This window comes from Coenobita brevimanus, chromosome 59 (assembly GCF_032717465.1).
Source record: "Coenobita brevimanus isolate Jiangsu-jjx chromosome 59, ASM3271746v2, whole genome shotgun sequence".
NCBI classification, from domain to species: domain Eukaryota; kingdom Metazoa; phylum Arthropoda; class Malacostraca; order Decapoda; family Coenobitidae; genus Coenobita; species Coenobita brevimanus.
The window spans coordinates 22,977,945-23,001,445 of NC_137012.1; the positions used below are offsets into that span (position 1 = coordinate 22,977,945).

Below are 23,501 nucleotides of genomic sequence, written 5' to 3' on the forward strand. Positions count from 1 at the left end.
GACCTGCCCTGATGCTCCTGCTTACTGCATTGCCCTTCCTTGTGCACTGATGTCATGTTATCGTCTAAGAGGGTAAAGATCTTCATTCCAGGACCGTGTAGTTGCCTACGGAGATATGTGAGGAAACATACAAAATGAGGTCAAAGGACAGTTCTGAGAGCTCAAAGTGACGGTCCCAAGTCATCTGCCACGGGAAGTCTTGTAGCGTTATTGAGGGCACATATAGGCAGGGCGACTGGCACATTATAAAAGCTAATTTCCATCCCATGTGGTTTCTGATCAGACTGGATAAGTAAACTGGTGGCCTGGGAGGTCATAGGTCAAACTAGGGGAGTCAAGGAGCAGAGGTGTGGGTTGTCACTATCACTTGCCGGCAGCAGCGTGGTGTACTAGCGCGCCGTAGGACTGTGAGCTGCAGGGGGGCAGGGCGAAGTGACCCATTGTGGTGAACGCTGAGGACATGAACCCGCCCATTCCTGCAGGAGACCAGAGCTGTGTCATTAGGCGCTGGCAGACATCACCTTATTCAAGATGCAGTATAAATAAAGTGCAATACACACCACAACACATGAATCCGTACTTGAGCCAATCAGAATTACAGTGCAGTATGGAAGAATTCTTGTAAATTAAAATATGGGACTGTCATGATACTCTGCCCATTTGTATAATACAGAAGGAAATCATAATTGAGGAGATGCAGTGCAGCAGGGGCAGGCAATGGCAACATGCAGGTTAGCAGTGAGACACTAACACTAAGTGAGTAGTTGTTGCCAAGGTGTGCTGGCAGCGGCGGTGGCAGCGGCAGCGGCGGCGGCTGCCATGGCATTGTTGTTGACTGTTGCCGGGGCGCCTGGCGTGACTGGTGTGAGGGGTGGCGTGGCGGGCATGCCGGGCAGCACCGGGGCGAAGGCGCTGCGCTGCTTGGCGTTCATTGTGGCAGAGAACTGGGAGAAGAGTGCTGCGGAGGTGGCAGGGCAGGAGGAGGCGCCCCAGGACCCATACTGGGGGTGGGAGGTGGGGTGCCCGCTGGCTGCAGAGGGTGAGGGAGGTGGTCACCGTCAGTCACTGGGTCAGCCCGTCTTCTCACACTAATGTAACTACACTCTACCATCACTTCAGGGTAGTTCAGAGGTGTGACTACCACAGAAAAATTATCACTTGGGCTTGTCATATGATGCTCTTAGTGATTTATCCAACACTGACAGTACGATTCATGCAGGAAACTGAATCTGCTACATATATCACACAGTGCAATTAAAATTAAGTGACTAAACGAGACTGTCTCAAACCTTAACAGTCGTAAATGGTGAAGTTTAAGAGGAACAAAGTAAGACGACACTGGACTGGGCTCTCAAACTATCAAGAGAGTGAATATGATCTAAAAATGTTACATTTATTTACTAATAGTCTTCAATAATATGTTAAGGTAGTTAATGGTACAGTATTATCTTACCATGTTAAGTAATAAGACATACGCTACTAAGCAACTCAGCACAGCAAGCTAAACTTCAGTGTTACAATAAAAAGTGCTGGAAAATCAAATACAATACAAAGCAAGGGTGAAAAACATAGTCGTAAATTAAAGAAAACTGCACCAAAGAGAAACTGACGTATCCACTCTACTTTGACCAATTCACTGCGGTGACTTCTTTAAATTTCTTTTTACCACCACACGAGGTTACTCAGTCTGGGAGAGATTTTTCAACTAATGAGGTCAGTAATATTGAAGACTCAAATCTTCCCTTCACTACACGAGGTCTCCTCTACGCTGAGTAAAATCATCTGGAGGCGGCAAAAGCAACTGAAAGTCTTTATTGGATTCAGAGAGATAAAAACTCCAGAAAGAACTTACTGGTTGTGCTGTTGAAGAGGCTGGGAGAGGCGCTCATGTTAGTCAAATTGGAGGGCGATGTGTATCCCGTAGGGTTAAGTGCAGCCCCGTACGAGGCTGAGGATGAGGATGAGGATGAGCCGGCGGAGGAGGAGTGAGGCGTGGAGGCGTTGGAACCGAACCCAGCCCGAGGAGAAGCTATACCCATCCCCCCAGGACCCTGAGCGCGGTTGTAGTCGTCTAGAAGAAAAAACCTACAAGTAAGAACGGCACGAGTCAGTAGGAGTGGCCGGAGGAGAGGCAGGGAAAGGAACACTAAAGAGGAAAATACTCGGTGCAAAGCATAACTAGAAGTAAAGCTATATGCATATGTATAATATATACTTGTAAACATTAAGGCATATATCAGCAATGTATATACCACGTTATATGGACACTATAAAGCCATATATGAAAATGGAACCAGGTGTTCAGTGTGGAAAACCTGACCCTAAGACCAATGCAGTAAGTAATTTAGATAAATGATGCATATTAAACTATATCTACTTTTGATAATTATGAACTGTACCTGTACACACACATTATCACAATGATCGTTTACTAGCCTTGTGTCTGCGACACAGGTACAGGTAAATGAAATAAAATGCACAATAAACTTTATATGCAAGTCTTCATAATTACATAACCTTCTAGCAGCATCAGCACTATGAGCAGCAGCAGTAGCAGTAGTAAATGCAGGGCAGAAAGAGGTAATGCAGAAAGGAGAGCAAGGACATAAGAGTAGCAGCAGTTATAGCACAAGTTATAGGGGAGGGATGGGAGTGTCAGTATCAAGAATATTTAAAACAAAAACATGTATATGTACGAAGACCAACTATTCACTGTCATACATGCAAGATATAAATCATAATGGTCACAGAGGTAGGTATGGCAGTACACAGACTACAGCACAACGTTTAATCACTTCAGTCCAATACGGATTTTCAAATTTTATTCTCGCTACCTACAGAAGAAACTATCTAGCTTAGGAGAGACTTTTCAGCTGGGAGCAGAGGGGATAAGTTTCCACTGCCTCATTCGCCACAAAAGGTCTCCTATAAGATTATTATACTCGTCTGCAGACAGCGAGAATAACTAAAAATGCGTCACGGGACTGAAGATGTTAAGATTGATCCATACAAGCTAAAGGTTTATGGCATGAAACACAGCTTACGGCATGAAATAATGTTTACGGCATGAATTAAGGATTATGGTATGAAACGGGGCTTAGGACAGAAAGAATGGCGTACTGCATATGGTAACGTACCGTCCCCCCACTGTGCGTTGGCTGTGTCTTGCACACTAACTGCCAGCTGGCCGGTGTAGGTGTTGAAGCCCGTCATGGCGGAGGTCTGGTTCATGGCGGGGGAGCGAGGTGCGGGCAGAGCCAGCTGGTTGTTGCGGGGCATCGAGTACAGGGCCTCGGCCAGGTCTGCCGCCCTCTTCAGTATGATCTCCTTGGGCAGCTTGTCGGGGTCGCCAGGGTGTCGTGGGATCAGCTTCTGTAGCCGCTGGAACCCGTAGTCAATGGTCGGCTCCGTCAATGCTGGCGGAGAAACTGGGGTTAGAACCCTACCAATACTAGGGTACTTATGACCGCTGTTATACGCTGTTATACCTTGCCGGGAGAGTCAGGCCACATCAACTAACAGCGGGATTCATTTTCTTTTGAATAAATGATGCTGAGATACACTCTAGACTTGTTTCAACATTACTTGACAGCACTATTTGTTTTATGGATTGTGTTTATGTATCTGTGTATCATATCTACAGACAGACAGACATACAGATAAATACATAAACAGAATAAATATTTAATGAATAAGAAGGGACTTTTAATGAATGACCATTACATTTTTATCTTATTGTTTCAACTATACAACAATAACTTAATCTGAGCTGGTGAGGTATAATACTAACAGACATATACGAAGCGTCCCGGTGCTCCCTTGCAGAACTGCTTGGACTTGTATGAGAGCGTGACCTCCACCACGCCGGGGATGTGGCGGGGAGGCGTCTGCACCCGAATGGCGTGTGACGTCACCAGCTGTACACACACAATAAATAAAATACAGATCACATGTAAATCATTATATCTCATTACTCTTATGCATTAACACTCAGGCTCCTATGAATCATTTGAATGAAATCGTCTGGGCTTATCTTGATCATGGCGTTAAAAAAAAAAATCTGGCGTTAGCTGGTATACTAGAGCTGTGTCGATCAGTAGAGGGCAAACAAATTAAATCCTCCAGTCTACAGTATACACCTCAATTATGGCGGAGACATATTTTATTTACATCTTGCTGCCGCCACGGATTTTATTCAGCTTAGGGGAACCTTTCATACTAAAAGGGATGAAGCTGCAGTATGTTAATGTTCCTTCCTCTTTCGCGGAGCCTATATCAGCACTTAAAACCTAATTAACCCGTCGAAGTTGGACTTTTTGAAAACTACTTATTGCTCCCAAACATTATTTTAAGGCTTACGAGAGATTCTGAAGTAAAGCGCTAGATATAGCTTTCATTGGTCCCTTCACTACTACGAACTCCCCCAAGCTGAATAAAATGGTCTGATAGCAGGCACGACTAAACAAAAAAAGAACCATCGTATAAAGTGCATAATAAAAACTAAAACATCAAAGTAAAAACCCTGTATATTTAAGCACACACGGACTTTACACCGTAGTCACACTAATCCTTAAACAAGCCAAATCCCTATCGGAAGTAATCGCTTAACCAAATCCTTATCATGAAAGTCACACTAATTTTTTTATCACTTAGTTCCCTATCCGATCCAATCACTTAACAATATTTCTCACGGAAGCAATTCTGATCCTGCGTTTGTCAAATTCCCTATAGGATCCAGTCACCAACTTTCATATTTACCAAGGAAGGCATACTGATCCTTTTCCCAGCCAAATCCCTATAGGCTCTAATCACTTATACACACTTATTTACCAAGGTGCCAGACGCCTGAAAGAACCCACAGTCACAATGCTCCAGAGACCTGATCACTCACGCTCGTATTTACAAAGCTGGACGTGGCAGAGGCAAAGATGGCACTCACAGACGAAGGTAAGCCACGGAATTAATACAACTGGTTTATTTAATTTGCGTGTGTGTGTGTGTGTGTGTGTGTGTGTGTGTGTGTGTGTGTGTGTGTGTGTGTATTACGGTAGCGAGAGGGAACGATAGGATAAATAAAGACGAGATTAGATAAACAGCGACATACAATGGAACCACTGTGCACGGGTTAACAGTGACTCAGCAAGAAGAGGAACAAGATGCATGTGTGGTGTGGTGTGGTGTGGGATTGAGGTTACAAGGGGTCAGTCCTATCTTGAAATTGTGCTTAATGTGGAGACGTTATATCTTTATGGATCTTTACAATGTACACAACTGTTCACTGGCGAGTTTTGGGTTACAAGTTGAAAATATCGACCCTGATAATTTTTGCAGAATCAGCATAAATCGCATTCAGAACAGATAAATATCGTGTAAGAATAGCTTTGACATAATATCAGGTACTTCCTGAATCCTGTTAGGCTTCGATTTAGCGTTAAATAAGTAAAATAAGACATTGTAAACACTGGAAAATGGACATTATTCGATATTACATTTCCTAATTTACGGCATAATAAAGTTTAATACTGTTCAGCAAGTACCTGATATAATGTCAATGCTATTTTCACACATTATTTTTCTTCTTTAAACGCGATTTGTGTTAATGCTACGGAAACTATCAATGCCGATATTTTCAATTTCCTCTCAGTCATAAACTAACAAGTGGCCAATTTCAGTATACATGAACATAATACACCCAGATTAGCTCGTTTTGTTGGGTTCGGAGAGAGAAGTTCGATGACATCCTTTATGTTTATCTATTACGATCCCTAAACGATTCTATTCAGCGTCCACTCACCTCACTCCAGACCAGCATGGTGCCAAACACAATCTGAAGGCCATCAAAAAAGTTGTCCCCTATGATGATGACAGTGGCGCCCCCTGTGGTCCACCCCTCTGACGGAGAAATGGCCTTGATGCAGGGCGTGGCGGGCAGGGGCGGGTACAGGCCTGTAGGGGACATTTGTACAGAAAGTTAGTGGAGGGCGTCAATGTGCTATGGAAGAAAACAAACTAAAAAACATATAAAACAGAGAACGGGGAGAAACTAGATCAAACTGAAACTGACACTTGCTAGTCTCCTGAATCAGACGACGTGTTTTCTTTCTTTCTGAAAATAGAAAAGTCTTGTAACAAAATGAACAGAAGAAAACAGGTAATTAACAGTGAAGAGGATAACAGTGCGTCTGCTTCAACCTACCGCATTTCAGCTTTTTTTTTTCTTTTTCTTTTTTTTTTTCTTTTTTTAATCCCATCCAGCACACACTGACATCCTTCACTGACCCTCCATATAGGTCAAATTAACGGTGGATTTGCTTGACGAGAGCATAAAGCCAAAAACAGGAAATTGGAGCAGAATAAAGAAAGTATGTGTGGAATAAGGGGAGTTTAAATGTAAAGAGAGTTAAAAAAAAGAAAGAAAAAAAAAAAAAGGGAGAGGGATGGAGGGAGGGAATGGAAAGAGAGGAACGAAAGGAATGCGAGTAATGGTGAAAGCGATATGAAGAAAAAAAAAATGAAGCGAGGGGAGAGAGTAAAACAAAATAAGATTTAGACAGGAAGTAATACAGGATAGGAGAGAAAGGAATCTGGAAGGACGAGAGAAGGATAGAGGGTAAGGAATGAGAGGAGGAAGCTTGAGAGGATGGAAGGGAAATAGAAAAGGAAAAAGACAAGAAGCTGGAAGAAGTAAATGTTCTTGATGGGTAAAAAATGAGAGAAGAGAGAAAGCTGAAACGAACAAACAGGGATGGAACGTAGTGATGTAGAAACGGGGAGCTGAAGGAAAGAAACAGGGTGAAGGTAACAAGAGTAAGGGAAATAAAGGGTGAAAATGAGGAGATAAGAGACGAGAAGAAAAAGTAAGCGATAGCAACACGGGAAGAAAAGTGATGTAGGAAGGAGACACCAAAGGAAAATGAGGAATGAGACAAGAAAGTAAAAGGTAGTAAGATGAGGCAGGTAAAGGAAAATATGATGGGATGAAAGGTGTGATGAGGGGAAGGGGGTAAGATGAGGCGAAGGGAGGTGAGATAAGGGGAGAGAATGTGGATTATGGGAAGGGAAGGGATGTGGTAAGAGGTAACAGGAGAGAAGTATGGTAAATGGGACGTATGTGGACAAAAGTGAGGGAAGATACGAGAGAAATGGGATAAGAAGAGATGAGAATGGTGAAATGAAAGGGCGTGAAACGAAATGAGGAAACAGAAACAGTAGTAAGATGAGGGGGAAAAGCGTAAACTAAGGTAAGAGGCGGGGGAAGGATGCGAGGTGAGAAAAGGGTGAAAGGTAGGTAAGATTTCAGAAGGGGATGTGAAGTAATGAGAAGTAAGGTGGCTTGTGAGGGAAAGTTAAAGATGAGGTGAAAGGAACGAGATAAAAGGAGGGTAGGGTGAAGAGATGAAGGGAGTGGATGGGTGGAGAGGTGAAAGGAGGGAAGGGTGTAGATGTGAAGGGAGGGGAAAGGTGGAGAGGTGAAGCGAGGGGGAGGGTGGAGAGGTGAGGGGAGGGTGGAGAGGTGAGGGGAGGGGAAGAGTGGTGAGAGGTGGGCGCACGTCACTATATAAACAAGCTAAGGTGATGACAGACAGGTAAGAGGACGAAGGGGAGACTGGGAACGGGAGAAGAGAAAATGAAAGATAGACAGATAAATATATAGATGGGGAGAGAGAGAGAGAGAGAGAGAGAGAGAGAGAGAGAGAGAGAGAGAGAGAGAGAGAGAGAGAGAGAATGGAACTGAAGGAAGGGAAAAGAATGGAGAGGAATGGGAAAGGACATGAAAGGAATGGAAAATAATGGAAAAGAGGACTACGAAGGAAAACAAAAGGAAAAAAAAAAAACGAAGGAATAAGGAGAATAAAGGAAAGTAAGGAAATGGGAAAGCAAGATTTAATAAACAGAGGAGAAAGAAGACTAAGAATAAATAAGAAAATTGACAGAAAATGGAGGAACAGAGAGGGAAAGGAGGAAATGAAGGCGTAAGATGAAAACAGGGAAGAAGAACAGCAAGGAGAAGGATGAAAAAAAGAAAAGTGAGAGGGGAAGGGAGAAGTGGGGAAAGAATATTGAAGAAAGAAAAGTGGAAGAAAATGTGGAAGAAGAGAAAACAGAAAAGAATGGAAAAAGTAACATGGAAATAGTAAACAGAGAGAGGGGTGAAAGGCAGAGGGGAAGAGACTTAAAAACGAGAAGACACATACAACGAAAAGGCAAAAAATGGCTAAAATGACACTTACTTCCCGAGTGCACATGACATTCAGGACAATGACATTTTTTTTTTTAGCTTATTCTTGCTGCCTTTAAATGATTATATGGGGCCTGGGAAAGCTTCTCGTAGTGAAAGGGCTAGCAGCAAATTTGAATGGTCCCTTTACCATAGTTCTTTCACCTTAACTTGTCTCAGAATTTGGTCCTTTTTGCAGCCTGTCATGTAATTCAGTGGTAGAAAGAAAATGCTACGGCTCTACATTCTTTCCACAGCAATCCTTCTGGCTAGCATCATATTCTAGTGTTAAACCTGCTGCTAAGACTTAACATTCAAGATGGAGATGGCAGTTTTGGGCCAAGTTAGAGTAAAAGGAGTATCGGAGCGGTCAGTCCTAAGATTCATACCGTAAATTAGTATGAAGGTAGTAAAATAAAATCACCATGTCATCGCAGTATTAACTCCTTCAATACGATTATTTCATTTTTCGGCACCTCCAGATAATTTCCTTTAATTCTGGGCCTTTCGCAGTGAAGGAGTTAGAAGGAATATCTATCAAATTCTTATGTAAAAAAAAAAAAAAGTAGTCAGTGGTAGGAAGAATAAAGCGAGTAAGATGTCCTCACGCTGAAGGGAAAATGCTGGTGGTGGGAAGTCATACTGTTCATACAACGTGAGGCTAAGTTACCAGTTATTAATGTATACATGCAAATACCGCTGTACATTTTAGCTTCCAGAATAGGTACAAAATAAACGAAATCTTGGTATAGGCAAATTTGAGATTAGTTTCTTTTGTTCTGAGCGGCTTTGTACATGTCTGCCTTGTTACCATGACGACTCTCTGTGCCACACGGTTTCTGGCGGCATCTCTGTTCAGTCCCTCAGCACTGAAGTATTATTGTAAAACCTCATCCCAAGTCTTCCTAGGTTTGCCGCTTAGTGCTCTGTCCTCCACATTCACATTCACAGATCGTTTCACACAATTTTCATTCCCATTCTTGACACATGTTTAAACTATCTCAGTCTCACCATAATTAAAAAATGAGTCAGATAATTTTTGTAAACTTCGCATATATATATATATATATATATATATATATATATATATATATATATATACAGTAAGAGAGAGAGAGAGAGAGAGACTTATGAAGCTACCAATATCCCACTAAGATATTCATTAAAAATAATACTCCCATGAAAATACGGTACACATACAGCACACACCACCAGGAAAATAGCAGTGGGAAAAAAATATTTTCTAAAAAAAAAAAAAAAAAAAGTAGTGTGAGTGAGGTCCCCAAGGCGAGCCACGTTCGGGCAGTAATACACACCATTAATTTTAGTGTCGGGCACCACGCTCTCTCTCTCTCTCTCTCTCTCTCTCTCTCTCTCTCTCTCTCTCCATGTGTGTGTGTGTGTGTGTGTGTGTGTGTGTGTGTGTGTGTGTGTGTGTGTGTCTAGGCCCACCAACGCATTTACTTTAAATTCTCCCTGCTTCTCCCCTTCTCTCTCTCTCTCTCTCTCTCTCTCTCTCTCTCTCTCACACACACACACACACACACCTACTTCCCATCTTTCTCCCTCCTCCGTCCTCTCCCTCACACCTCTGCCTACTTCCGCCCTCCTCCCTTCCGTCCCACCTCTCTTTTCATCCCATACCTCTGCCTCCTCCCTCCCTCCCCCCCACCGAAACCTATCTCCCTCCCTCCCTTCCTCCCTCCCTCCCTATTTTTTCCCCCCCGACATCACTCTTTCCTGGCATCCTTCCTCCTTCCCTCCTTCATCTGCTCCCACTCCAAACCTCTCCAAAGATCCTCCTTGCCTCTCATTTTCATGCCTCTCCCTCCCTCCTTCCTCTTCTACCTCGTACTTCTCAAAACCTTTCCTCCCCTTCATCTTCTTCCCTCTCATGTCTCTTCATTTCTGTTCTTTTCCTCCTGTGCCTCTTCTCCAGGGTTCTCCTCCCTCCCTCTCTCCATCCCTTCTCCCTTCCTTCCTTCCTTCCATACTCAGTCCTTTTCCTCTAGGCCTTTCCACCTTTCCTCCCACCCTTCATTCCCAACCTCCTCTTCTCCTCCCTTCCCCCTCAGTCCTCTTTTTCTAGACCTTTCTTCCCTCCAGTCCACCTCTCCTTCCTCCATTACTCTTCTCCCACAGTAATTCTCCCCTTTGGATGTTCTCTCTCTTCCTCTTCCCATCTCTCCCCTCCCCCCGCCTCTAACTTTCCGTTCTTGATCCTTCTACCCCCCCCCTCCTCTCTCTCTCTCTCTCTCTCTCTGGCAGTGCTCTTTCCTGGCAACTCTCCTCCCAATTCTGCTCACCTCTCTTTCACTCTCTCCTTTCCTATTCTATTTTTATCTTTCTTTAGCTTCGGGACCATCTCCAGTGCTGCTCTGCTCGTCTGTCTTTCACTGACAATTTTCGAACGCACGATGCTTCACTCCCGTAGATTTTACCGAAATTGGAGAGGCCACACCACACCACGTCACACACCACGCCAAATCACACACCACACCACACCACATCACACCACACCACACCACACCACATCACACCACACCACATCATACACCACATCACACACCACACCACACCACATCACACAGAGGGCATTAACCGAAGGGTCCCGAAGTTCCCGCATCTAGTAACTTTGTATTTACTAACACTTACTAACATTATGTTTATATTTCACTTTATTCCATTCTCTCTCTCTCTCTCTCTCTCTCTCTCTCTCTCTCTCTCTCCATTATAAAGCAAAAACAATGTTTCTTCACATTCCCGTTTTCTTCTTTCTCCGTCCTCGGCTTTCTGTGTCAGTCGCTCCACCTCACCAGTCATCTCTCTCACTTTCCTCCAATTATCTTTCCACCATATCACGTCTCTATCTATCTACTGACGCCGTATCATGTATGAGGGTAACCTCGACAAAATGATCCCCAGGTGTTTGTCCCTACTCAGTAACGATTCCTCTTCCCACGACACACCACTACCACCCTTTACATACTCTCTCACTCAGCTCTATCTCCATCTCGGTCACCCTCTCCTCCTTACCATCCCTTTCTCTTCCCTCCTCAAAATTGTCATACTCGTGGGATAAGAAGCTCCCTAACATTTCTTCCTAATCTATTTATTCTGCGTTTGTTTACCTCTGCATATTGCCTATGAAGAATGTGAGTGGTAAAAGGCCGCAGAATATGGAAATCACCATCATCACCATCACCATCACCAACACCATCACCACCACCACTACCATCATCATCATCATCATCATCATCATCGAAACTTCTTGTCCCACCAATACAATGTGGTGGTGTAGAGTCCAATGATCCTACAATAACCTCTTCAGTACGGTGACATTCATTTCATGCTTACTATCCCAACTATCCCAAAGCGTTTCCATTCAGCTTAAGGGGGATTTTCCGAACTAACACTTTAATATACAAGTCAATCCTCCTGAAGCGGAATAAAACCGTCTGGTAGTAGTAAGAATAAAATAAAATGTCATCCTCGGGCAAGATAAATCGCTTAGGAATAGATGCTGGGAGGCCTCTTGCACTGAATACGATCCTCCCTTAAATCCTTCAGTACAAGAACGCCAGACGATTTCCTTTAGCGTGAGAGACCCCTAGGAGCGAAGGGATAAACAGCTCTATAAAGTTTTTACTTTAATTTGACCTAAAATTCCCAGCTCTCCTCTTCAGTGCCAAATTTGTATCAAGAAATTAACACTAGAATATGATGCTCGTCGAGAAGTGCAAAGGGAAGGATGTAGAGCCGTGGCACTGTTTCTTCATGTCATTCAGATGCATAAAAAAAGCTGTGACTGGACGAAAATCTGGGCCAAGTTAGAGCACAAGGAGTATAGCACGCTGATACCTTTTTACATCACTCTTGGCAGCACATTAATACCCTCTAACTCGAAATAAAGTGGTCGGGTGGCAGTGAGAATAAAACAAAAGGTGTCATCGTACTGAAGCTGTTAATTACCAGCATCTTGCCTCTCTCACCACCCACGCTCTCCCTCTTGCCACTATCACCGTTACCTAATGCTTCCTTTAGTCAGTCTTCTCTCTCTCTCTCTCTCTCTCTCTCTCTCATCCCCTCCTCATTACCCCTGCGGCGAGCCCCTGACGAGTGATTTAGAATTTTGTGTGAGCAGAAAGTAATCAGAGGGATGCATGTCACTCCTTCACCTGCTGACATTCCACACATATTGCCTCAGTATCCCCTGATTTTTTTTCCTTGATTCGCGTCCCTTCCGTTTTTTATAATATTTCTGCATATCTTCTGTCCATATCCCCTTTTTTCTTATTCACCAATTTTCCGTTTCCACACCGTTATTGGCTTTTTAAAAATTTGTTTATTTATTTGCCATTCACTATAAGCTCTAACACACTGTGGAACTTTATCAATAGGTACATGAGATCAAAGGGGATTCAGTGACTCATTTATGATTAAAATTATCGTACTGGTTTTAGCTACGAACACGAGGAGACGCAACACTACATGAAGCATATATAAAAACAGCTAATAAATGCGGCACGAAAACATCTATAGCACATACATACTTAGAGCAGGTCGATAAAAATAAATATCTGTGTGCCAGGGAATCTAAATTGTCACATTTTGCTATTACTCAGTTCCCCCCTCTCCATTTGTTTACCTCATCCTCTGCATGTACGGTATCTTCCTCAAGTGCTTAGTGTTTCCTGATCCGCGTTTCATCCATATACCCTTATTTTTCCCGACATTTCTTCAAGTTGCTGCATTTTTCCTTCCAGTCCCTACCTGTATCCTCATATGATGGTTCTTTGCGTTTCTTAAGTTTCCTACCATATTCCTGCGCGTCACGTATTTTTATTATTCTCTATTCTTCAGTTTTCTAAATCCTATCTGCATATCAGTTGTGATTATCGCATTTTTCTCAGTTCACCCTCATTTTTTTATATTTCATTAGTTTACTGCATTACTCCTTCGCCACTCTTCCAAGTACTGACAAGAGAGAGAGAGAGAGAGAGAGCAAGGGGAAGCAATTCTGTGGCTAAAGGAGAACAGAGTGCGAGTGAGAAGCAACTAAGAGGGGGGGGGGGAGTTGGGGGAGAAGAGAAAGGAGGAGGGGATATGGGGGAGTGGAGGAAGGGGGGTATGGGGGAGAGGAGGAGGAGGAGGAGGAGGAGAAGGGTGAAGGGATTATGCGTGTGGCTAGAATCAAAGAAAAAAAATCAGAACCAAAGAAAAAAAGTGAAGCAGAGAGAGAGAGAGAGAGAGAGAGAGAGAGAGAGAGAGAGAGACGATCATTAGTTAGAATCAAATAGGAGAAAGTACAAAAGAAAAAAGGACAAAAAAAAAGTAAAGGAGAGAAAGCGAGCAGAGTAAAAGAGTGAGAAGCAAAAGAGAGGGAGAGCGAGGATGAGGAGGAGGAGGAGGAGGAGCGGGGGTGAAGCGATCATGGGTGTGGCTAGAATCAAATAAGAGAAGCTTTATGTCGCACGAGGGAAATAACACGGCCCAGACCTTCTACAAGCAACTTCCTACCACCTTAATAACAACACGGGCTATTGTGTGTGTGTGTGTGTGTGTGTGTGTGTGTGTGTGTGTGTGTGTGTGTGTGTGTGTGTGTGTGTGTGTGTGTGTGTGTGTGTGTGCGTGTGTGTGTGTGTGCGTGTGTGTGTGTGTGTGTGTGTGTGTGTGTGTGAGTGTGACTGTGGTTGTGGTTAATGGTTATAGATGGTGGGTGTGGCAGTTATGGCTGAATGACAGGGGTGGTTGTGGTTGTGGTTGTTGTTATTGTGATTAGAGGTTGATGCTCGTAGTTGTGATGAACTGGAGGAAAACGAGGGAATGACGGAGGAGGGAGGAACTGATGGAGGAAGGGAGGGAATGAAGCAGAGAAAGAGAGGGAATGATGGAGGAAGGGAGGGAACGATGGAGGAGGGAGGAAGGAAGGGAATGATGGAGGAGAGAGGGAGGGAATGATGGAGAAGGAAAGGAGGGAGGAAAGGCGTTATGGGGATGGGGTTAAGACAGTAAGGAGAAGACGAGGAAAATACAGATGGAGAGAAGGAAGAAATAAGGAATGATGGAGAAAAACAAAGAATGGAGGAGTAAGAAAGATGGAGGGAGGAAAAAAGAGGGAGTGACAGGGAGAGAGAGGAACAGGCAGGAAAAATGTACGGGAATAGGAGGAGAAAGAAAGGAAGAAAAAAGAGTGAATGATGTAGGAAGGAAAATGTGATGGAAAGGAAAAGAGGAAAAGAAGGAGTGACTGGGAGAGGAAAAATGGTAAGTAGAGAGAGGAGGGAGGAAAAGTGATAAGAGGAGTAGAAGGAGAAGAGAGAGAAGAAAAATAAAAAGGACTGGTGGGGTTAGAAGGAGAGTAGGAGAAAGGGAAGCAGAGAGAAAAAAAAGATAGAGGATAATGAGTTTAAAAGAAGGAAGGAAGGAAGGAACAGAAGGGATGAGTGAGAGGAACGGGTAAGAAAAGAGAGAGAGAGAGAGGTGAGAGGAGAGAGGAAGAAAAAGAGGACGGAATGAGATGAGCAAGAGGAAGGAATGAAATGAGAAAGGGGGTGATAGGGTGGAAAGGGAAAAAAGGAGGGGAAGGGAGGGAGAGTGATGGTGGAGGGAAGAGTGTAGAGATAATGGGGATGGAGAGTAGAGGCGGCCGGTATTGATAGCCTTACAGTAACACACACACACACACACACACACACACACACACACACACACACACACACACACACACACACAGGTCACCGAAGACAGACACAGACACACACCCGATGAAATTAGGGGTGGAGGAATTAGGATTGATCGCCCTCAGCCTTCACCACTACTACGGAGACGGAGGGGTGGGGGGGAAGAGAGAGAGAGAGAGAGAGAGAGAGAGAGAGAGAGAGAGAGAGATGGTGGAGGTAGGAGATTGAGAAGAAGAAGAAGAAGAAGAAGAAGAAGAAGAAGAAGAAGAAGATGATGATGATGATAAATAAAAAAAAACACAATATAACAGGAAAAAATAAAATCAGGTAAAAAAAAAAAAACACATCAAGGAATATATCCAAAGAGGAAAAAACTGAGATAATGAAGTGAAGGAAATACGGGAGGAAATGAAGTAAACATGACAGGAAATGAAGGAAATATACAGGAAAATAAAGGAAATGTGAAGTAAATGAAGGATATAAAGTGGGTGGAAGAAATAAAGAAAAAAGAAATTGGAAATGTAGGAAATATGGAAGGGAGTAAAGGAAATGCAAAGGAAATGAAGGAAATGTGGACGAAAATAAAGAAAATGTGAAGGAAAATAAAGGAAATGCAAAGGATATGAGGGAAATATGGAAAGTGTCGCGAAGGAAATGAAGGTAGTTCGGAAGGAAATGCGAAGGAAATGAAGGAAAATGAGGGTAGGGAGTGACCACCTTTGATCCTATTATTACAGCGGTCACCAGAGGGGATTAGTGTCCTCTTCCTCCTCTTCATCTTTACTCTTATTCCTTCCTCTTCCTCTTTTCTCTTTATTTCTCTTTATCTCTTCCTGTTTCCTCCCCTTCATTTTTACTCATTCATTCCTTTTCCTCCTTCCTCTATATTTCCCCATCTCTTCCTGTTTCCTCTCCTTCATTTTTACTCTTTTTCCTTCCTCTTCATCTCTTCTCTTTATTTCTCCATCTCTTTCTGTTTCCTCTCCTCCATTTTTACGCTTATTCCTTCCTCGGCCTCCTTTCTCTTTATTTCATCCTGTGTCCTCTGTTCCTCTTTCTCATTTCCCTAATTTCTCCTTACTCTTTCCCTTCTCCACTAATCTCATTTTTCACTTCTCTACATGTCCGCCTGTCTTCCTTTAAAATCACCTCACTGTTCTCATTTCCTTTCCATTTAATTTCAAACTCTCTCTCTCTCTCTCTCTCTCTCTCTCTCTCTCTCTCTCTCCAATTTTGTAGTAACTGATCATTCTTCTGTGGTTCCTCTCATCCACCCTCAGTCTCAATCTTTCTCAATAACTAATATTCTTTTACTTTTCACTTCTTCTCTATCCCTTTTCAATTTCCATGCATCCCTCATCATACGACACATAATTTCTTTTCAAGTCTTCATCTTCTCATCCCCCATCATCCCATTTCCAAACAAAACTTAAATTTGTTCCTCTCTATCCTCTTTTACACATACAAAACCGTACAGCTTATTTTCATCTGTTCTTCCCTGGTCTTCTTCAGCTTCCACTCGTAACATGTCTATGCGAAGCATTTCTTTTACTCGGCTTTCTTACCCTCTATCAGCTTCCATTTATATTTCAATCAAGACAGCCTTTTTATGCCTTCTATCCTAATAATGCGCACCTTTTCTGCAGTTTTTCCATCCTCTTTTAGCTTTCATCCATTCCTTTTTCCCACAAAACGTAACTTCTTGGCCTTTCTGTATCTTATACAAGCCAAACCAAAGCCTGTACAGCTTAACCACTTGTCTGTCCTACATCCCCATTCCTTCACACACACACACACACACACACACACACACACACACACACACACACACACACACACACACACACACACACACACACACACAACTACCTCTGCATTTCTACTCCTTCATTCATTCATTCCCTCCACATAAAGGAGTACAAAAGAGTGCAAAGGAAAGCAAGCAGCAACAGACCTTATGGTCCTTTCGAAGCTGTTTGTTACAGAGTAGACTATGACTATGAGGTCTAACTCTACATGCTGAAGCATAAGGATAGTAAAGCAAGAAGGCTTTTTTATACCGACCTCTCAAATTCACACTCTCTCCATCTTTAGCACCCCCTCCTTTCCCTGATCTGCTACCAGTCTCCTTCCTTCCTCAGCCATTCTACCTATCCCGTCCTGTCATTCGTAATACTCTTCATCTTTCACTCCTCCCTTCCTTCCTCTATCCAACTTATATCAGTTCTTCTCTCCCTCCATTCTGTAATTTCCTCTCTAATACGTCAATTTTTCTTCGATCTCTTCCTTCACATCTTTCAAACCAATTATCATCCTCCATCACACTATCCATCCTTCTATTCGTACCTTTTCCCCTTTTCTCCCTCCCAACCTTTCTACCAATACTATACCTCCCTTCCCTTTCTTCCCTGTATGCTCCCTTTCCTATCTCAATCTCTCATCATTCACTACTCTTCCTTGTATAACTTATAAATCAGCCTCCCTTTCCTCCCTTCACCCCGTACACTACATTTACTCCCTCAGTCTCTCCCCATTCAGTACCTTCCCTCCCTAGCTCCTCTACCTACAGTACACCAAGCCTCTCTTTCCTCCCTCCCCCAGTACCTTCCCACTCTCAGTTTCTCTCTCCATCCATCCGGGTTAACCAAAACCCAGGCTTTATTAAAAAATGCCAGCCCTTCTGGGATTATCGATTTTTCGGGTTTTTTATATGTCTCAAAAATCACTAGTCACATTACAGTACTAAAAGGTGAGTGACGAGGATTAATTTTGGTATAAAAACCTTCACCACTGTATTTTCCAAGTTTTATAATTCTGTACATAAATTTGGTGGAAAAAAAAAAAACGGCTGTGTGTCAGCATTTTGTACTTAGATACTAAGAATTATATTTCCAAATGAGACTTTATATATTTTTTTATATATCTTTGTTAAGCCAGTGAAAAAGTAGAATTAAAGTGTATCTTAATCTAAGAGAAAAATAACTTAAACAAATCTGTAAGCAAGTGTACATATTCACTGGAAAAAAAAAAAAAAAAAAAAAAAAAAAAAAAAAACATTGATTTCAGTAAATTCATCCTAAGGTCTTGTGCTTCATTTAACCTTTGTGACTGCTGGAAGTTTCCCTGTACTCAATAAAATACTTTAACGATATCCAGTATAAAGGAATGGATTACGTTCATATAAGCAATATTACAATGAGTGTACTTATTACTGTACATGTTATTGTGACATTGTGGCAGATATTACTTGGGCAGGCAAGTACACGAATATATTTTGTTAGTCGTTCTTTGGGTTACTGGAAAAAAAAAAAAAAAAAAAAAAAAAAAAAGGGGGAGGGGGCTTGAAGTTTCACATTTTCAAAACACCCAACAGACGACTGGATCGCGTCCAATCGGGCCAACCCTACCTTCAATCTCCCTCCCTCCCTCCCTCCATCCCACCCCCCCCTCCCCCTCCAGCTCTTGTACGGCACATTATCCCTTCCATCCCTACCTCCCTCTGTTTCTCACCCCTTCAACTTCCCACCTATATAGCCTCTCCCTTCTCTTTTCTACCCTAATCTCTGATCCTTCAACTTCTTTCATATATTATCTTTTCCAGAATACCTCCTTCCCTCCTCCACACTTCCATCCCTGTTACTCCTCCCTCCCAATACTTTTCCTCCCTCAATCTCTCTCCCTTCAATCTCCCTCCCTCTACCAATACCGTATAGCTTTAAAAACATCCCCCTCCCCCTTCCCCCGGTCCTCAATACCGTGAATTAACTCCTCCAAGTGAAACCAGCCACCGAAAAATGGATGTCAACTCTACTTTATGACTTTCCGATGCGGGGTGTCATTTGGCTACCACGCATTAGGGAGGGAGGGAGAGAGAAATGGGGGAAAGATGGAAAAACGATGGATGGTGTTGGGGAAGGAGTGAGATAGAAGAAACAGGGATAGATGGATGGAAAGAATGAGAAAAAATGAAAGAAAAAAAATTAGACTGAAATAAAAAGACACAGAGGTAAGACGATATGCAGAGATGAAATGTGACATAAAAGAAACAGGGACAGATGGAAGGAAAGAAGAAAAATGAAAAAAAATGATTAGGTCGAAAGTAAATGATACAGAAGTCAGAAGATATGTAAAGGTTAAAGGTATCTGGAATAGATGAAAAATGGAATACGAACAGGAAGAAAAAGCGCAGGGAGAGATGTATGTATGTATGTCTGGGGATATGGAAGGAGGATGAAGTGATGGCTGGGAGGAGGGAAGGAGAAATGGAGGGTAGTAAAGCAGAAGTGATGGTAGGAAGAGGGGACATGACATGGAGAGGGGAAAGGCGAAAAGGAAGAAAAGCGAGATTGAAAGGACGGTGGGAAGGGGTGAAGGGATGACGAACGACAAGAGACGAAAATGAAGGACGACGAATAGAGAAGGAACCTCAAAGAATAGAACAAAATGGAAGATACAGAACACTCAAAAGTAATACTGGAAGCTAAACAATATTTTACCTACAACTTGTTTTTAATTACGTAAAAATAACAGGCAACTTTCATCACGGTTGGGCAGTGATTTTTATTTTCACACTATTATACAAATACATTACCAAGTTCTTTAAGCCAGAAACTGAGTGATACGTGAACATCGTATCAGAGAGGATTACCCGAAGAGAATGTTGTGGGGGAAAAAAAAGGAGATAAAGAAAAGGATTGTCTTTGGGAAATCCAGGAAAGATTTTAAAAAAGGTGTATTCTAGGAAGACTGATTAAGAAAGTAAGGTGGTGGGAGAAATTATGAATGAGGTGGGGACCAGGGGTAGGCGTGAAGTGGTTGTATGAATTAAGTGGGGTTGGGAGCAGTTGTACAGTAGAGTGGGAAGATAGGAGGGGAGGCGAGAAAGGATAAGAACAGGTATAAATGGGATGGGTAGCGAGGACTTCCGAGAGGACGAGTAAGGTAAGGGAAGGGGTGGACAGTAGAGATGGTAGTTGGTACTGAAAGGAGATGGAGGGTAGGAAAGGGGGAAAAGAAGAAAAGGGGCGAAGGATAGGATAAAGGGAGGTGGGTATAGTGTGGGAGGAGAGCATGGATATGGGATGGAGAGATAGGAAGCTGTTGTGAATGAGAAAAAGAAAGGAAGGGAGGGGGTTACATGGGGATTGTTTTGGAGGATGGGATAGACTAATGACGAGGTTGCGACAGTGAATATAAATAAAGTGATGACTGAATGCAAGGAAGAGGAATGGGGGAGAGGACTGGAGATTACTGTTAGAGAAAGGAAGAGAAGGTAAAGAGTGGGGTAGGGCAGTGGACAGATTATATGGACACGGGAGTTCAAGGCAGGGAAAAAGAGGTTGGGGGAGAGAAACAGGATGTGGAAAAGATAGGGCTATAGAAAAGAGGAAAAAGGAAGGAAGGAAGGCTGGATAAAGAGGGAGTGAAGGGCAGGGAAAAAAGGAGGAGTAGGAGCAAAGAGGTGTTAAAATAAAGACAACAGGTAGAAAGGAAAGACAAAGGGTGCACCCATCTAAGTAACACCTCGTCCAACTTCATCATTTATCCTCCCTTAAAAAAAAAAAAAAAAAAAAAAAATCACTCCCCCACTGTCAGAATCTCCTATCCCCTAACTATCCAAACATCCTATCTCCCTCACTATCCGAACTTCCTGTCTCCCTTCACTATCCGAATAAACAACCCCCATCCGAACCCCATCTCCCCTCACTATCCGAAACTCGCTCGCCTGCTATCTGACAAAATTCCCGTACGTAGAGTCCCGGGTCCTCGTAAAGCTACCTTGCCTGCCTAGGGAATAAACACACTACTGGAAAATATACACCCACGCCAAAGGAAAAAAAAAAAAAAGTTGTGAATGTCAGGGGGAATGGCGAGACGGTGCTGGTGTGGTGGTGGTGGTGGTGTGGCTAGTTTCAATGATGCCTCGCTTGTTTGAGGGTTATGGTCGATAGATAGGTAGGTAGATAGATTGACCGACAGATAAAAAGATGGACAGACTGATATACAGATAGATAGATAGATAAATGAATAGCCAGACAGAAATGAGTATAGATAAAGTGATATATGAATGGATAAACAGATAGATAAATAAAAGATAGACTGATGAATAGATAGATATCTAGACATAAGTAGGTACAGAGACAGACAGAAAGGCAGATAGATTTGATAGATTAGGCAGATACTGACTGATGGGAAGTGTTTCAGGGAGGGATACATCAGGCAGACCAATAAGACAATAAAATGCTGAAGAAACTGAAAATTATAAAAAAAACTTAAACAAAGCTTTGAAATCGACGGGAAGTTGTAGGACGCACGTGATACGACTCAAAAATAGAAAGTTCATCATCATCACCACCAACATCAGCAACGAAAACTAAGATTGGGAATGAAACTGAGCAGTCTTCTACCCTCTATCTCGTCTTATAACTGTGCTGTTGAGGGGCGCCTTCACGCGGTGGCACCGATATTACCATGCGACTCTAATGTCTGGTTGCACAAATATTCCTCAGTTCCCTCCCTATCCTCCAAAGGAGGAGGATGGACTGCAGAAAGGGTGAATTCAGCCTGCAGTTCACCGGGTTCACGTCAGGTCAGCCTGGGGTCACAGCATTCGTGGCAAAAAAAAAAAAAAATGAAAGCCTGAAGCAAAATATAAATAAAAATAAATAAATGAGTAAATGAAAACAAACAAAATCCCATCAAAGTTTGGATCCCATCTTTGATAAAAGTGAATAATGTGGGACTCAAGACAAAATAAGTAAATAAAAAATATGATCAGTAAGAACCTGCACATATATACTGCCAAAACCTTGACCTGAATTAAATAAAAATATTGGAAATAAGTAACTGTCGTAAACAGATAAAAATCAATCAGTCACCATCCAAGCCTGATTCCTACACCTGTCTGCAAGAGGAAAAAAGAAACTGTTCGGTTCAAATAAAAAGTTAAACACGGCCTAACCCCTGGGGCAACAGACAAAACAATGGGAAAGGACTGTTGCTGAAAAAAATCGATACTTCCTAAGAAGTGCTCGATTCCTGAGCCCAAAAACAAATTTAGTGTGGTACATAAAAAGCCTGGATCTGTCTTTGCTGGTTATAGAAATTGCTGGATTCCTGAATTAAAACAACAGAAGAAGAAAGCAAAATACGTGCACACACCAATTATCGCCATGCCCTTGATCTTTTCTTTTAGTAATGGGAAAAAAAAAAAAAAGTTTGACTTCTTAAGCCATGCCAAGAACAACAACGGGCACCTGGAAAAACACAGGCACATATAAAATCCAAAATTGCCATTCCAGCGTCTGGTGAACAAGGCGAAGTCCCGGAGCCAATCAGCGGGCGAGTTGGGTTCCCGGCGGGCGAATAAACCAATCAGCGGCGAGCTATGGCCCCGCCGGGGATTGTCTAAGACCAACTTACAAATGAGAAACTATTGCCGCTTTTTTTTTTTTTTTTCCGCCTTTGGATCGCCCGGGGTGTCCAAAGTTACTAAAAGACGTAGTTCATCCCAGTAAACTATAGGACTTTCAGATTTAAGGCTAGCTGAGACGGTAATGGGAGCTGGGGAGGGAGGGATGGAGACTGAGGGGAGAGATGTAGGGAGGGAATGTAGGGGGATGAAGAGGTGACGTGGAAGGAGGGAAGGAAGAGAAAAGAGGAGTGATGAGGGAGAAGAGGGAGAGAAATGAGCAGTGGTGAGAAAGGTGTGGGCAGAAATGAGAAAGGTGGAGGTTAAGAGGAGGAGAGAAGGATGGGGTAATGAGGGAGGAACGATGAGGGTGAGGTGACGAGGAAGAGGTGACGAAGGAAAGGTGACGAAGGAGGGGTATTAGGAGGTGAGGGAGAGGGGATAAAACGATGAAGCAGAGCGGATAAGAAGTGATGACATAAGAGACACAATGTATGGGAAAAGTTAGAGACGAAGAGGAGTAAAGGGAAGTGAAGAAAGAAGAAATGGATGACGTTCAGAGGGGAAGAGAAGGGGATGGGATGAGGTCCAAGGAGGGGAAGAGAGGGGCTGGAAGAGATTCAGTGAAAGGCGATGAGATTTGGTGAGGAGGGAGATGAGGGGCGTATGGGATAAGTTGGACAGGAATGGGAAGAGGACGAAATGACGTAATAATACGTACAATAGAAGTGACCACTCCCTCCGAGATTAAGGCGTCTGGTTATAGAAAGACAGAAAGAAGATCTACAGGATTAGAGAGTGATGAGAGAAAGACGAGAGAAATGTTTATGCAGTAAATAAAGCCTGAAAAATTGGGTAAAAGAGAAATCCTCCCAGTTACTTCGATCTTACAGAGCAAATGAAGAGTGAGAGCGAGTGGTTGATTAAGAGTCTATGAGCGTAGGGACTGGACGGGGTAAGAGAGGAAAACCAACAACAAAATTGAAAGATAAAGTAGGAGAGTAAACGAGGAAGGATGTCGTGTCCTGGGAAGCTGGGTCATTATTGAGTAGGGACAGAAATGCCTGGAGTATATCCATCTCATCACAAGATACTGTACAGGAGAATATATTGTGGTACAGAGGAGAATGTTTGTGGGGAAAGAAGGACATGAATATATGGGAATTTGCGGAGATCCAAAGCGCTGAAG

General features: G+C 42.9%; 1 protein-coding gene across 1 annotated transcript in view; it reads right to left on the reverse strand.

Moving 5' to 3' along the window:
* Positions 1–752: 752 nt before the first annotated feature.
* Positions 753–23,501, reverse strand: part of kn (EBF transcription factor knot) — a 365,525-nt gene continuing 342,776 nt past the window's right edge. The window contains exons 10-14 of the mRNA XM_080274820.1: positions 5,795–5,946; positions 3,791–3,917; positions 3,138–3,416; positions 1,849–2,071; positions 753–1,026 (exon numbers count right to left, since the gene is read on the reverse strand). Coding sequence (XP_080130946.1) covers positions 753–1,026; positions 1,849–2,071; positions 3,138–3,416; positions 3,791–3,917; positions 5,795–5,946 — 1,055 coding nt within the window. The remainder of the gene's footprint in view (positions 1,027–1,848; positions 2,072–3,137; positions 3,417–3,790; positions 3,918–5,794; positions 5,947–23,501) is intronic.